The sequence below is a fragment of the Primulina eburnea genome, chromosome 4 (genome assembly GCF_022965805.1).
Source record: "Primulina eburnea isolate SZY01 chromosome 4, ASM2296580v1, whole genome shotgun sequence".
Lineage (NCBI taxonomy): Eukaryota > Viridiplantae > Streptophyta > Magnoliopsida > Lamiales > Gesneriaceae > Primulina > Primulina eburnea.
This window is the reverse complement of record NC_133104.1, coordinates 36,965,031-36,982,796: the sequence shown is the minus strand read 5'-3', so window position 1 is coordinate 36,982,796 and position 17,766 is coordinate 36,965,031. Positions and strand designations below refer to the sequence as shown.

The 17,766-nt window shown below is 36.3% G+C and overlaps 1 protein-coding gene across 1 annotated transcript; it reads left to right on the top strand.

Annotated features, from left to right (window-relative positions):
- Positions 1-4,759: 4,759 nt before the first annotated feature.
- LOC140830259 (uncharacterized) lies at positions 4,760-5,212 on the top strand. Its single transcript, XM_073193541.1, has one exon. The coding sequence runs from the start codon at positions 4,760-4,762 to the stop codon at positions 5,210-5,212; it is 453 nt and encodes a 150-aa protein (XP_073049642.1).
- Positions 5,213-17,766: the final 12,554 nt, after the last annotated feature.

The window sequence follows — 17,766 nt, the reverse complement described above, 5'->3', positions numbered from 1 at the left end:
TATGAGAAAAATCCCCAAAATGAGCCCAAGATCAGGATAGTCATGGTCGTTACAAATGATCTGGGCCAACCATTTTCAAATCTCGATCTTCTACTAAATCTAATATTTACATTAACTTTTCATGGCACATTGAGATTCAAATTTAAGGGGTGGGAACGGGTTTGTACAACTTAATAATTATCAAATAATTTTAAAAAATACCAACAATATAAAATACCCTAACATATTCGTAACAAATTGGTCATGATTTTCGATCATTATTTTACCATATAATATCACATTTTATACAAAAATATAATATTACATATTTTCGAAATAATATCTCACATATTATAATTTAAAACATGTATCTTGTAAATTTATCAATAATCGTCATAATTAAAAATAAATCAATAAATTAAATACACACGTTTATTTAATTATCCCATTAATTTATTAATAATTAAAATTTCTTTTAAAAAACTTTTTACCATAAATAATAAACTTATATTTCCATTATTTATTTTATAATACAATCTCATAATTTTATCAAAAAAAAATTTTAAAGGTAAAGTAATCAAATTTTCTCAAAATTTTTTAAAAAGACAAAATTGCCTTAGGCCCAAAAATATGAGCCCATGGGTTAAGGATTTCCTGATACCATCTCAGGCAACCCCAGCCAACATCGTACACTACCCGAACAAGTTAGGAAGTTTTTGTGCATCACAAACTGTTGCCTGAAATCTCAAGCATCCCTTTCATGGGCAGGGCTGCGCTTTTTTTTTTTATAAAAAAAACGCATGCAACAATCTGTTTGCGTGGGGCAGTGCTGCCCGTAAAGGGCAACTAATATGTCCACTAATTTTTTTAAAATCATAAACTCGAAAATCCTAAATAAAATGACTTAAAAGAATCAACAATCATAATAGTTTAACAATCTAAATCTCAAGTGCATGAAAATCATAAATCGTCAACTAACCAAAAATCCTACATCGACCTTTAAAAAGATCAACTAACGATAAAATATAGCATAAAAATATCTCTAATAAAAGCATTAACATCAATCTTTAAATCTTTAATCTATCTAGCTAGTGCGGAAATAAATGGCCATCGGGTGTGTACTACTGCACTCGTTTCACTTAATCGTCAGTGCCTCCCATAAATCATTAAATACTGCATCATACAAACCTAGTGAGTCTAATGACTCATCACGTTCTAAACATGGATATCGAATAATACGTATAAAATCACATACATTTAAAATCATACTTTTATTTAAAATAAATTTTAAACATAAATAAACCATTTAAAATAGCTTTCAGCATAAAGAAATCATTTGAAAATAGCTTTTGAGCATCAATAAATTATATATCATAAAATCATTTTAATCGTAAAGCTTTCAATCATATAACATTTTGGGTGAAGTTTGATCCTTGAAAGTGACTAGCTTTTATCCTCCGGTCGACTGATCAGTCTTCAGCTCCACATGGCTCAAGGGGGTGGGCACTAGACTCCACCATGGAAATACGATCTTCGGGATTCCTCGGGGGCCTTCTGTAAAACCCAAGATTTTAAGTTATCGTTTTATCATGACAGTATATTTTCGATACCATATTTTTATTTAAATTTTAGGATATGAGATTTTGCAAGATTTTAGTGAATAATAATATCATGTATATTATTTATTATCAAGCAGATAAAGAGCTAAGATTTGAGATAATTTTTGATACCGGGATAAAAATCAAGCATGGGATAATACCAACCCTAGAATTTCGAATTCAAGAGTTTATATATCATACAAATTTCGAAAATTTGGTTGGATAAAGATTAGATTTTCGCATATCACCAAGATTTAGATCACGATTTTGTTGGAGATTTGATACACGGATGATACCTATCGAGATAGCATCCAACCCCTATAAATAGGAGGGTCACCTAACTCAAAAACTCACACCTCATATCTTAGCACATTTTCGAAAATCCCCTCTAGTTCCTTAGGTTTTTTTTTCGAGCACAGCGAAGCCCTGCCGCAGTCCAGCCACCGTAGTTTTTCAAGTTTTCTTCAAGAAATTTAAGGTAAGTGGGCTATTTTAATGTTTAAAATTCCGGTTATGCGTGTGGGATTATTTTCGAAAATTTTGAAAGAAAAAAATAGTCGAGTACAATTTTTCTTCTACTTTTATGTTGTCATACGATTTTAAAAACACTGTGAAGAATCGACTGTATATGGGTGGGAATCCCAACCATGACGTACCCTTACGCGGTGGGGGACATAACCGCTATACGGCCTCGCCCCCTTAGAGGAGTAAAAATTAGGGACTGACGTCAGTAAACCATAGAAAGTAGATAAATAGCAGTGTTTTGGAAAAGTTATGCAAGTATTTGTTTTTTTTTTTTTTGAAAATTATGCATGTTGTTTTATTGTGCTCGATATTCCCCCGCTTGCTGAGTATTCCCAAATACTCACCCCCCCTTACAACCTTCCCAGATAAGTCTGAAGAAGAACTCGAGGAGGAGGAGTCCGAACAATTTTGGGGATGGTGAACGCTAGAAGAATTTAGTTTAAGTTATTTTTTTACGCTTCCGCATTATAAACTCTGTCGTTTTTTTTGTTATTCCATTATTGTAAAGACAATATTTATTTCGGTTGAAATATGAATCATAGACTGGTTTCGGTTTAAACTGTGCTACGAAGGCTTGTTGTTTTCAATCGCGTGACTGTTAAACAACGCCGGTGTCAAACCCGAGTCTCGGGGCGTGACATTTTAGTGGTATCAGAGCCGCCAGGTTCAAGATCCGAGTGGAAGAATCGAGTTTCAAAAAAAAAAAATTCGGAAATTTTCGTATTTCAGCCAAACAGCATCTTACGTGCGCCGCCGAGCTTTTCCTCCGATTCCGGCCTTTTCCGGTAACGCGTTTTCGATCGGAGACCTGTTCTAGAATCGTCTCGACGAAACGAACGAAAGCCCTCAACTAATTTTAGATTTCGTGTTCGGGTGGAGCCGTAATTTCAGATCTAAGAATTTGGGCATAAACCCTAAATGCCGAAAAACATTTTCGTCCAATTACCCTACCATTCCTACTCTGACTTTAAATTAATTTTACCTACAGGATAGGCAATCCATGGGCAACGTTTATCACCAACCAATTTTAGGATCGGAGCGACCAATCGGAAACGCCCAAATTCGAGTTTAGTACGCAAGTTGCGCGATTCTCCGGCGAAATTAGGTAGCTTCCCGACCGAGTCTGGACGTTCCAGCACCGGTTCCGTGACCCTTACACTGTTTCCGACATGCGCTTTTACTCCGACCGTTCTCCGGCGAGTCAACCCGGCGAGTCAACTCGGCCGAACCATCGAGTCAACCCGCCGATTCCTCCTATTCCGGAAATTTTCGGAAATTTCAAAAAAAAAAAAAAAAAAATTTCACCTAAATTTCAATACCCTGCTCTATAAATTCTTGACATTTATTTTGTCCTATATTTTGTATATATTCTGAGCATTTCCTTTCTTTATTGTTCCCAGGAAATGACTCGTACGCGTCTCACCGCTCGTAAGAAAGTGACCCCGGTTGCTCTCATCGAATCGATTCAGTTGGATGGTCACCAATCTTACGCGCACACCCAGAATATTAGGAGTTCTAACGGATGGGCCCTCTGGAACCATGAGAAGACCATCAGAAGGATGAGGGCTACCAACTTCAAGAGGAGACAACAGGTGGAGGACCTGACGACCAAGCTGGAGGTAAAAGAGAAAAGAATCGATGAGGTCTTCGAAATGTTCAAGCTCGTCAACGAACATAATTCCGAGCTTCGAGACTCATTAGTCACAGCATTGGGTCAAGCTAAGCAGGTAAGGGAGGAAATGGATAGGCGCACTACAGAGCTAACTGAAGCACGACAGAGAGATAAGCTGAGGATTGACGAGTCATGGGACGTGGTCATGCAACTATCGGAGTGTAACCAAAAGTTAATCAAGGAGGTAGAAGAACGGAATGGCATGAAAAGAGATGTAGCGGAATTCGTCTCCAGATGTCAAGTATGCCAGCAGGTCAAAGCAGAACACCAGCGACCTGGAGGATTATTGCAACCTTTGGAGATACCCGAGTGGAAATGGGAGCACATCTCCATGGACTTTGTGGTAGGATTACCAAAGTCAAGGCAAGGTCAGGACGGAATATGGGTAATTGTAGATAGACTTACAAAATCTGCACACTTCCTACCCGTCCGTATGAACTACAATCTGGACAAGTTAGCTACACTGTACATGGACAACATTGTACGACTGCACGGAGTACCAGTTAGCATCCTATCTGATAGAGACCCAAGGTTTGTCTCACGTTTTTGGAAAAGCTTCCAAGGGGCCATGGGAACGAAAATTACTCTCAGTACGGCCTATCACCCTCAAACCGATGGCCAAACCGAGAGAACAATACAAACCTTGGAAGACATGCTGCGAGCCTGCACCCTAGAATTCAGTAGCAATTGGAGCACTCATCTACCATTGATCGAATTTGCTTATAATAACAGCTATCACAGCAGCATCGGGATCGCTCCATATGAAGCTCTGTATGGAAGGAAATGTCGATCACCCTTATATTGGGATGAAGTGGGAGAAAAGACAGTGGTAGGACCCGATCTCGTACAGATGACAGTAGACAAGGTTACAGTGGTCTGAGAGAAACTCAAGGCAGCTCAAGACAGACAAAAGAGCTGGGCCGACCTAAAAAGAAGGCCAGTGGAATTCAACGTTGGTGACAAGGCCTACGTAAAGGTCTCGCCTATGAAAGGAGTTGTCCGATTCAGTAAAACTGGGAAGTTGAACCCTCGCTATGTGGGAGCCTTTGAAATTTTGGAGAAAGTGGGCACACTAGCATACAGATTGGCGCTGCCGCCGAACATGTCTAGAGTTCATAATGTGTTCCACGTGTCCCAACTACGGAAATACATCTCAGATCCAAGCCACGTGTTGGAAGTAGAACCGCTCATAGTCGAAAGTAACTTGGGAGAAGAGCTGAAGTACGAAGAGGTTCCCATTAGAATCGTGGACACCAAGGACCAAGTGCTGAGGCGACGAATCATTCCCTACGTCAAGGTGCAATGGTCTAACCACACTGAAAGAGAAGCCACGTGGGAACTAGAAGAAAGGATGAGGGACCAGTACCCGTACATCTTCATAGACCAAGCCAACCCAAGTTTCGAGGACGAAACTTCTCATAAGGAGGGAGGGATGTAAAACCCAAGATTTTAAGTTATCGTTTTATCATGACAGTATATTTTGGATACCAGATTTTTATTTAAATTTTAGGATATGAGATTTTGCAAGATTTTAGTGAATAATAATATCATGTATATTATTTATTATCAAGCAGATAAAGAGCTAAGATTTGAGATAATTTTTGATACCGGGATAAAAATCAACCATGGGATAATACCAACCCTAGAATTTCGAATTCAAGAGTTTATATATCATACAAATTTCGAAAATTTGGTTGGATAAAGATTAGATTTTCGCGTATCACCAAGATTTAGATCACGATTTTGTTGGAGATTTGATACACGGATGATACCTATCGAGATAGCATCCAACCCCTATAAATAGGAGGGTCACCTAACTCAAAAACTCACACCTCATATCTTAGCACATTTTCGAAAATCCCCTCTAGTTCCTTAGGTTTTTTTTTCGAGCACAGCGAAGCCCTGCCGCAGTCCAGCCACCGTAGTTTTTCAAGTTTTCTTCAAGAAATTTAAGGTAAGTGGGCTATTTTAATGTTTAAAATTCCGGTTATGCATGTGGGATTATTTTCGAAAATTTTGAAAGAAAAAAATAGTCGAGTACAATTTTTCTTCTACTTTTATGTTGTCATACGATTTTAAAAACACTGTGAGGAATCGACTGTATATGGGTGGGAATCCCAACCATGACGTACCCTTACGCGGTGGGGGACATAACCGCTATACGGCCTCGCCCCCTTAGAGGAGTAAAAATTAAGGACTGACGTCAGTAAACCATAGAAAGTAGATAAATCGCAGTGTTTTGGAAAAGTTATGCAAGTATGTGTTTTTTTTTTGAAAATTATGCATGTTGTTTTATTGTGCTCGATATTCCCCCGCTTGCTGAGTATTCCCAAATACTCACCCCCCTTACAACCTTCCCAAATAAGTCTGAAGAAGAACTCGAGGAGGAGGAGTCCGAACAATTTTGGGGATGGTGAACGCTAGAAGAATTTAGTTTAAGTTATTTTTTTACGCTTCCGCATTATAAACTCTGTCGTTTTTTTTGTTATTCCATTATTGTAAATACAATATTTATTTCGGTTGAAATATGAATCATAGACTGGTTTCGGTTTAAACTGTGCTACGAAGGCTTGTTGTTTTCAATCGCGTGACTGTTAAACAACGCCGGTGTCAAACCCGAGTCTCGGGGCGTGACACCTTCTCCCATAGACGGGCTTCCTCTGGGGTCTTTTCCCATAAATGAGCTCCCTCTAGGGCCTTTTCCCTCACAACATCTCCACAAAGATGTAAGTTCATCGTTCCTTCTTAAAACGGATCTCCCACATATCATATATCATTTATCACAGTCAATTCACATCCCTCAAAATATTTTTTCTTTTCTTTTTAAGTCATAAAATATCACGACTTTCCAAAAATAGCATTTTCGCAATAAAAATTGCACAGCTTTACCATAAATAATAAAATATCATATTTTCATCAAAATCATCATTTTAAATAATAAAATATCATATTTTTATCAAAATCATCATTTTAAATCATAAAATATCATTTAACATGCATTATGATTCTTCGAGACGCTGCCAAGCTTTTACGTAGTTCCCAAGTGTAAAATGAATGTTTTGCCCCTAGACGTAAAAATTCTCGATTTTATCTTTTTTTTTACTTTTAATGACATGGGCTTATCCCAAATAATTATTTAAGCTTAAATCTAATTTTTTCATAATTTTATTCAGCTTAAATCGAGGCGTTCTAATTAATTTTTTAATTAATGTTTCGTGAGGCGATTAAATCCCGAATAAATTCAAACTCCATATTTTCTTTCCAAAATTTAAACATAACCTTTTTAATACCTAATCTACCATTCTGAGTCATGAACCACACCTGTGGACCCATGGTTACAATTTTTCTTATTTAAATCTCGAAATTGACCCATATATGAACAACCCGAGCCAACTCCCAACTTATTCGAGCCACGGTCGAGCCACCTCAAGCCAGACCCTAGCCAACCCACCTAGGCACCCTCCTGACCAATCCTGATCCTTGGACCTAGCCCCTAACTCATGCACACACTCCTGGACAAAAGGTGAAAAGCTGCGCGCAAGGTGATACTCACGCCCAGGTCTCCTAGTGCCCCTAGGACTCTTCCACTCGAGCCACCACCAAGCCCACCTGACCCTAACCATCCCTGGACCACGCCCAGACCCAACCAAGCCTAGCCCACACCTTTGAACAGAAGCAGTGAGCCACCAAAAACAGCAGTAGCTGTGTGACCCTCTAAAACACGATGGAGTCTCCTTCTCGCGGGGGACTCCTCACCTGAGCCACCACCGAGTCCGAGCCTCACTGACCCTCCCTGGAACATCCTAAGTCACCATCTAGAGCACCTAGCCCAGCCCCATACTGAGCCGTGAGCCCCCTAGCCCGAGACTCACCTGAATGCGCTTGGGGAAGAGTCCCAACTCCCGTGGACTCTTCCCTAGCGTTCCCCTCGAGTCCTAGCATGGCTAGGAATCTTCCTAGGACCTAACCACATCCCATACAAAACCTCCTCAAGACCTGGTCAAGCCCCATCACCCCATGCACCCTAGCCGAGCCCCTTGAATAAAGTGAAACCCAAACAAACCCTCGGCCCTCTTCTGGCTTTTCCCCATTGGTTCCAACATGTATTTCTCTATTATTTTATCATGTTTTATCAATAATTCATCCTTAGTTGGTAGCGTGTCCGTTGGGTTCATAACGTTTTTCATAACAAGCGAAAAAGCATAGTATTTTTGAAAATAAACGTTCTACTGTAAAAGTATTCAAACACCTATTTTTCTCATGCATAAACAATTAAATCATGCATATTATGATTTGTATGATGTTTAAAAGAGTTTAGAAAATGTATCTTTGCATTTATAACACTCGAATACTCAATCGTCGGCGAGGGTGCGAAATTGGACGACCGGATGACGAAGAACTCTAGCCTTTCTCCCCAACCTTATTTTCGAAAATCCTAGTGTGTGTGAGAGTGTATTTTCGTCTGCTATCAAGATGAAGAATTGTGTTTTGAAAGCCTAGGATTCCTATTTATAAATTAATTAACATGCTAATGAGTTTTGGTTTTGGACTTGCAAGCTTAAGGGCAATTGGGCCTTTTTTAAAATAATTAAATTGAGCCCAATAAAACTTATTTAATTAAAACATAAAAGCTTATTAAATTAGTTTCTCAAAAATAATATTTTTGATCTTTTAAAACTCCTTGTTTGCCCAAAATCGGCTTCCCGTGAAAAATCGAGCTCGACTCGCAAAATAATTCGAACTCTAACATTTTTAGTAAAATTAAATCATTTTCAATCATATTAGGAACCCTTGCAATTATTTAATGAAAAATAAATATTCTTGTCTTAGTTGTCCTCGGTCTCCTTTCCCCTGCTTATTATCAAATATTCGGGTAAAATCCTTCAATTTCATATAATCATGTCATATTATCATTTAATCATGATATCATACCTTTAATATTTAATAAATATCATGCAAGTATTTAAAATCAATTAAATAAAACAATTAAGCAATATGCATGTGGTTTACGTATGTTGGTTTTTCGGACGTTGCAACAACACTGTCGGCATTGTTAATTTTTTATTATTACAAAACCGAAAATCATGTTTTCAAAAAAGCACTTCAATTTTCTAGAAAAATTCTTAAGCGGTTAAAAACAAGATACTCAAAAAGATTTAAATCAATAAACAACAAAGAATCATATGATTGAGAACATTTATCTGATGTCACTGTTATAATACCATTGTCTCGCAACCAAAAAGCAACAAAATTTTAAAATTTTCGTTTTGACAATCAAAACGTTCTTAGATGTCGTATGATTCAACCCCGACAATATGGTGTTTAGATATTTTACCTTTGCGTTCTAAATGCTTGACACCGAACTATTTTAGTTTTTAAATAGAGATAGTCTTTATTATAATTCTATACGAACGATCTACTAGATCAAACGCCTTTATGCAAATTTCATAATTAGGTCCACGGTAAAAAACCGGATTCCTCGTTTAGAATGAACTCAAAATCTTAAACGTTTTTGCATTGAAAATCAAATTTCCGGAATTGACTAAACTCTGGCAGCGGCGGTGGGGCAGAGCAATCGTACACAGAGGTGATTGATCGAAGCCTTGTCAAAACATGGAGTGGGCTGATTTTACTTGAGGAGAGAGAAGAGAGAGTGTAGAAAATCTAGCTTTATATTTTCTTGTACGTATGTTATTAACTTTTGATAAATCTTATTTATTCACATTTTAAATAAGTAGATGTTTCAAAAAAGATGATATTCAATAGTTGAGGATAATAAATAAGATTTATCAAAAGTATATATATATATATATATTTATATATTAAAAAGCTCACATTTTGAAAATAAGAGTTTGAATATTTTGCATGCATGTAATCCTACTTAAAATACCATTTACAAGTAATCATAAATGTTTGCCATTAAAATAAAACGGAACATAAGCAAGTAGAATTCTAACATCCAACAGTGAAATACATCAGTGTATATAAAGAAAATACTCAAATCCTCTCATTCTCATAAAATCATAAAAGTGCGGAAAACATGTGGTCCTCGGGTTATGTCGTTTCACCAAGCCTGCCTGCTCAGAGTTCGGCACCTCTAGTCCCCTCGATATCATGCTCACCTGCATCACACACGCCTAGTGAGTCTAAAGACTCAAAACACCTGTAGCAGAAATAACAAGTACATATACATAGCACACAGCAGAGAAAATATCATGTAATCAATATATCTTTCATGAACTTTAAAAGCGTAATGTAAACGTGTCGTATGAATTTGTAACATGTCAAAACAGCTCATCAATAATCATCATTCATCTTTCATCGTTCATCATATCTTTTGGTGAATTCAGTTCATTAGAGGTGACTATCGTACATCATCATCATTTACGATGGATCCATCATATATAGAACCACGGTACCCGGCGGCTGTCAAACATCAGTGACAGGATTACCCATCCACTGTGCATATGCCTCATCATCAGCATTTACATATACGTCTTAAGCATTTAAATATACTTCGATAGCCACAACTAATTCTCATCATTCAAAACATCACCATTTTCATCACTTATCAAAATCATGCACATATGCAATTTTGCTTAAAACCAAGCATGCAACGTATATTTTCATAAAATCTTAAAAATCGTGATCATGATGCATAAACATTTAAAACATGATAAATTTTGTGCTCAGGGAGGTGCCAGGACCAAAATCTAATCGTGGGTGCAAAATGACCATTTTGCCCCTGGAAACCTAAAATGACAATTTTACACCTGGACCTATAAAATTTAATCCAAAGCTTACCAAACTCCTTAAAATATCCCAAAACATATTTTTAAGCATTCCTAGACTTAAACTCGAGCCCGTTTCATAGCTTAACCGATTCGTTTTAAAACTTGGAGTGGAGTCCCGGTTTTAATCCGAATCAACCCAACTCAAACCATGTCTTAAATTTACTAGTCCAGTTCCTAAACCATCAATTCCAGACCTCCTAAACTCACGAAAACCAGTCCCAAAGTTGCTGGAAAAATTTAGCTATTCCCCCTATCAAACCCTCCATGCACCAACTCGAAAACTAGCACCCCTAGGCTACACCGGCTCTCACCAGCCACGAACCAAGCCAACTAGGACCTAGACCAGACCCTAAGGGACCTACCATACCCACTGACCCAGCCACATGCACGCTGGAAATTGCAACTACTCGCCAGACATCAAAACACACCCAATCGAGCCAAGTTTCCAAACCCGCGCACGATCGGCCTCCTAACTAGATCCAGCCGCGTTCGAGATATCCCAGGCCATGGCTCAGATCCACCAGGGTCTGGTCCAAGGTAGGGGACAGCCCTTGCACAGCCGATGTACCTCAAACCCACGGCTTAACCATATCGAAACCAAACAAACACCAACCCCGATCGGTCCTCAAGCATTATCACCTAAATCGATCAAGCTTCGACTCCATCTTCTAATCCTCATACCTCTCGACAATAAAAGCTCCCTTTCGACGCAATACAGCAGCCCCTTACACGAAAAACCAGAAAAAGTGTGAGTAACAATCATGGAAATGCAAGAAAACACATGTAACCCGAAAATCTCTCATGCACAAGGCTGGATCGAAAGTGTCCATGCATAAACACATTCATCAGCATATAAAACGTGTGTGATGAGTAAAAAAGTGATACAAAGCGTTCCTTGATGTTAATACACTCGAAAACGTAAAGAACCGCGTGAAAGGAACGTACCAGATGAATTTTTCTTGCAAGAAATGCTATGGCCGATGCTTTGCTGCTGAAGGAGGTGATGAAAACCGAGAGAAAGCTGATAGGTGGAGGGGAGTGTCGGCTGATAGAAGGAGATTAAGCTGATAGGTGGAGGGGAGTGTCGGCTGATAGAAGGAGATTTAGGTTTAGGGTATCTTATGAAATAATTATTTAATTAATTACAAGGTAATGAGCCCTAAATTATCATTTAAAAAGTTTAAAAAGAGTTTTAAGCCCAATAAGCTTAAAAATATGCCCAACAAGCTCAAACACACTCTCGAAAAATATTTCGTTTAGGTACATTTTTAAAAATATTACCCGAACCCTCAAAAAGTCTCCCGATTCGATAAAATTTACGTATCGGTTAAAAATATTCTCTGACGGGTAAAAATACCCAACAAAGCCCATTACTTGAAAAATACATTTAAAACATCTTATATTAATTAATAAAAATTAATCATGTAATAAAAATAATTTTCCTGATAATTCTCCGGTCTCCGTTCCTCGTTCGAACGCGAAATGCATCTAGAAATTCTAATGCACGAACTTTTAAAATTATGCCATGAAATAAATCCTATCATGAAAGAGTTATATATAAAATACACAAAAATAATTAAGCTCATAATTTTAAATAAAACCCTAGATTGCATGCATTCAGGTTACGTGAATTAAATTCATGGACCTTATATTTCTAGAACACTCCATAGTTCAATCACGATCCTACTAGAACTCTTCTAGATTAAGTGTCTCTCTCACGTCAAATATCACATGTAGTATTTCAACATTTGACAATACAAAATATAATTAAATAATAATTATTTAATTAATTGATTCTAGAGTTGAAAATGAATTCGATAACGATGAGATGTATATTTGAGTTATCATAGTTACATCATGTGTACAATTAAGAAAACACTTTTCTATAAAGCACAACCCATACTCTGGCTATAGATTCCTTGTACTACTGACTCATCATAACACTTAAGATATTTATACCTGTAGATAAACGGTGAATCCCCGACTACAATGCATCGACTCCAACGTATGTTGAAATTACACCCAACCTCGTCACTTGATGATTCTCGAGGAGTCGATAAACGAATCAAAGCTCAGTACCTGGACGTAGAGCCTCCATGTTGTCCTGGGTCAAGGATTAATGCCGTACAACCATAATTGCGAACTTCGCAACTCGATAAGTGATAACCACTTGGAAAGCTCGAGTGATAGTTGTTCAGAGATTTTTCATGTGATCACTCATCTGTATGTTTTGACATCTCCATGTCTGTACCAATGAAACGTAGATCACATCACAGATGCTAGTATCAAGACCGAGCAAACTTTATTTTTATTTAAGAATTGACTAAAAACACATTTATAATATACATTAACTTATAAATGAATTTTTTGATCGCCATCATATGTACGACCTCATAGTACCGTAGTATATTCAAGGTCTTTATCTATGCTACTTGCATGATATATATAGATAAAGTCCTAAAATTTTGATATAAGTTATTGTAACTCAGTGGATAGAGTCTTTATTCTCTAATCAATAAGTTGCAGTTGTTGGGAAAAACCCATAAACCGTAGAATCCATCACGTTAAATCATTAAGAATTTGACTGAAAACTTAAGCGGAAGCTTACCTGAAGTCATAATCCTGAATTCTTTAGAACGTGTTTTGATCTTCCAGATCTACGCGCTCTTTCCTTTAGAGAATCCTTTAGTTTCTCTTCAGAATTATTTTCTTAATGGGGGAGAGAATGGCGAAAGTGATAACGCGAGATCTGGGGACCATGACCCATATTTATAGATAATGTTTGTCAATATCTTCTGATATTTCTGTTTTAGCCCATCATAAAAACAGAAATTACATTTATGTCTCTACACATTAAATGCCCACAACCTATTAGATAGATTAAAGTCTAATAACTCGAAACTTTATTTGATCACTTTATTTTTGGGCTTAACTTAATAGACAACCTACTACACATAATTATTCACATATAAGCCCATATAAATAAAATTGATTTAACAATCTCCCACTTGGGCTATATATGCAACCTTATAATTATGTTTGTGAAAATAACCTTATGAGCTCAAAATTGTTGTCATTCCGAAATGTATATATAACCAATCCGGTCCATCAATCATATCAACATAGGATCAAAGCAATCTTCGCTACATTCAAGGTAACTAGACCCATCAATGGTCACATATGCCAACACAACTGAATGACATGTATCATGAAGTGGATGTGTAGCATGGAAATTTCATGCAATGTGACCGTAACATGCCTATTTTCAACTGGTCCTCCCTTTAACCTTATTGAGATCAAACTTTAAACCATAATCAGAGTGTAACTTAACTTGAAATTTATTTCTGCAGAAAATAAATTTACATAACTGTAACTGAAAATGTCTACAACTGAAAAGCGTTTTAAAATAACAAACTCCCACTAAAACTGAATGTCCTCAATTGACATAATACACATACTAGTAGTGTGCTCGTGAAACTGTTTCGGTGGTAGTCCCTTAGTAAGCGGATTCACAACCATGAAGTTTGTACCGATATGCTCAATACACAACTTTTCACTCTGAATTCTTTCTTTAACAACCAAAAACTTGATGTCAATATGTTTTGACTTCGTCGAGCTCCTGTTGTTATTGGAATACATAACTGTTGATTTATTGTCGCAATGTATTCTTAGTGGCTTTTCAATGCCATCAACAATGCGCAGTCCCGTGATAAAATTTTGCAGCCATATTCCATGATTGGATGCCTCATAACAGCTACAAACTCAGCTGCCATGGTGGAAGAGGCTATAAGTGACTGTTTATCACTCTTCCAGGAAACTGCACCTCCAGCAAAGAGATAGATGTAGCCCGACGTAGATTTCATACTATCTTGGAATCCAGCAAAATCGGACTCAATATACCCAATGATCTCAAGCTGATCCAACCTCTGATATATGAGCATGTAATCTTTTGTTCTCTGTAGGTACCGTAAGACCCTTTTGACTACTTTCCAATGTTCCACTCCCAGATTACTTAAATATCAACATTCCTGTCATGTACGCAATATCTAGACGTGTACAAACTTGAGCATACATCAGACTCCCCACTGCAGATGCATAGGGAATCTTCTGCATTTCTTTTTCCTCAAAATCATTCTTTGGGCATTGTTTGAGACTAAATTTGTCTCCCTTAGCCACAGGGGTATCTGTTGGTTTACAATCTTGCATCCCATATCGCTTGAGAACTTTCTCGATATAGCGTTTCTGAGATAATCCAAGAATACATCGAGAACGATCCCGATGTATCTGAATACCCAGTACAAAAGATACATCACCAAGATCTTTCATCTCAAAATTCGTAGCTAGAAATCTCTTGGTTTCATGCAACAACTCTATATCGTTGCTAGCGAACAGAATGTCATCAACATATAAAACCAGAAAAATATGCTTATTCCCACTGAAATTATGGTACACAAAATCATCGACCAAATTCATCTTAAAACCAAACGAGACGATCACTTGATGAAATTTGAAATACCATTGTCGAGATGCCTGCTTAAGCCCATAGATGGATTTCTTTAATTTGCAAACCATATATTTGTGTCTTTGGACACAAAATTTTCTGGTTGCACCATATAAATCGTTTCATCAATGTCACCATTTAGAAACGCAGTCTTTACATCCATCTGATGAAGTTCAAGATCAAAATGCGCCACCAAAGCCATTATAATCCTTAAAGAGTCTTTCTAAGAAACCGGAGAGAATGTCTCTTTATAATCAATGCCTTTTTTCTGTGTAAAACCTCTAGCGACAAGACGAGCCTTATATCTTTCCACATTGCCTTTCGAATCTCTCTTGGTTTTAAATATCCATTTGCATCTAATGAGCTTCGTACCTCTAGGCAATGGGACAAGATCTCATACGTCATTGTACTTCATGGACTTTATCTCCTCATTCATGGCATCATTCCACTTTTTCCCCTCCCCCGCCTGGGGAATGATTTTAATTAATTTTATTCTCCCCCGCCTGTGGTGGAGGCGAGGGAAGGTTTTAATTAATTTTATTCTCCCCGCCTGCGAGAGTTAATTATTTTTAAAATATTGCCCGCCTCCCCAGTAGGCGGGGTAGAATTTAAATTATAAAATTTGAAATGTTTGCCCGCCTATTGCAGTGGCGGGCAAATTTAAATAATAAAATAAATTTATTTTTTGTGTAATTATTGGTGGCTAATAGAAACCGACGAAACTAATGGAATTTATTTTATCTAAAAGATGATTTAACATTACTATACAAAAAGATGGATTTGACCTCACGTTCAGAGACCATTATTATTGTCGTTATATATGAATTGATATTGGTGTATATTTGATTGATAATTTTGGTCCTATCTTATCATGTCTTTCAATGTCTGCATGGATATCGTGAATTTGTGTCGAATAATTAATGTTTTTGTATTTATTTGAATCACGAGTTGTCTTTAAATTTTTTTTAAATATAGGCAATAAAGAATTCATGTATTGTTTCTCTATATATATCTGAAGTTATTTTTCTTGTTTTGCATCTGATAATAAATATTCTTTCCCGAGTTGTTGTTCCGTCGGTGAATTTAAGGAGTGAAGAAATATTTGGCATCAATCAGTCCTGATTGAGGTATATCGCTAATTTTTCAAATATGATATATCAATTTTTGTTTTGAAAATTACATCGTTCTAAAAATAATTTTCATACAAATAATTTATATTCATAATTATTTTTTGTTGTAAATTGAACGACGAACGAAAGATTTGTTCACGATAAAGGACATCTTTTTCTAGGTATATATCATAATTTCATAAATTAAATCTTATTAGATAAATATTTCTATTATTTTTTATTGAACGAACCTAATTATATATTCCAAAAATATTTATGATCATTGATAAACATAATTTTTTTTTATATCTTGTTTATAAAATATATGTGTGCGTAATATTTATGTATATTAAATCATGATGTATAAACAATTTATTATATATATTATACACACACACACAGATAGATAGATAGATAGATAGATATATATATATATATATATATATATATATATATATATATATAAATATTATATTGTTAATATTTATAAATCATCGTTTTTTTCTGGTTTATATCTCATAAAATTTATGAATTTCAATGTTACGAACTTTTTAATATTTTTCGTACAAATCGTTCATAATTATTTTTGTGGTAGATTGGAAAGTTATGATATAGACCACAATAAATAACTAGAAAGTTGTGGATTATGTGCTTCAATAATTATCCTACAAATTTAAAAATATTAAAGTGATATTTTTATATACATCTTTATTGTATTTTTTTATTTACAATTATATGTGTACGTAATGTTTATGTAAAACAATATTATGACATTGTTTGATGTCTTTAGTGTGTGTGTATAATATAATTTTTTAGACATATGAATTTTATTTGAAATGTTAATACTAGAAATGTTTTTCTTTAAATTGAAATTTTATTTTTAGATAAATTTAAATGTAGGCATGGATACAATTTCAGCCATTTTATATGTTGGCGGTGATGTTATCGTAAGACATGGAACAGTCAATTATAGTAATAAAGGGGTGAAGTTAATTCGTATATCTAGATCTATGTCATTATGCGATTTGATTGAAATAGTTCATCGGAAGTTAGATATCGATCCCAGAAAATATAGGTTGAACCTTTCAACCAAATATTCGTATATGGACAAGTCGCCTTCAGTAGAAGTTCATGTTGTCCTTGACGATGATACTTTACAATTTATGTTTGGTCCGGGTTCCGATGTGCAGTGCATAGAGTTGTATATTGAATGTGAGGCCATTGAAGATAATGTAGTAACAAATGTTGTTGAGTCGTACATTCCATGTATTACCCAAGGTCTAAGTATGATAGGATTTGATCAGTCAGGTGGCACTTCGTCTGCTACTTACAATGAAAATGTTGATCCACCTTATTCTTCCATGGACAATAATATTGGGGACTGGGATCAATATATTATTGGATGCGCAAATAAAGATAATAATTGTTGGCCGAACGTGAATTCTAATGCATCAAGTTTGGCTCGTGGAGTCGTTGCAGTGGCAACAGATGATGAAACATCACGTCAAATGTTTGCTGATTCTGCATTACTGGAGAGTATAGAGAGTGAAAGCGAGCCTGACACACCAGTGGGTGATGATTCAGACGA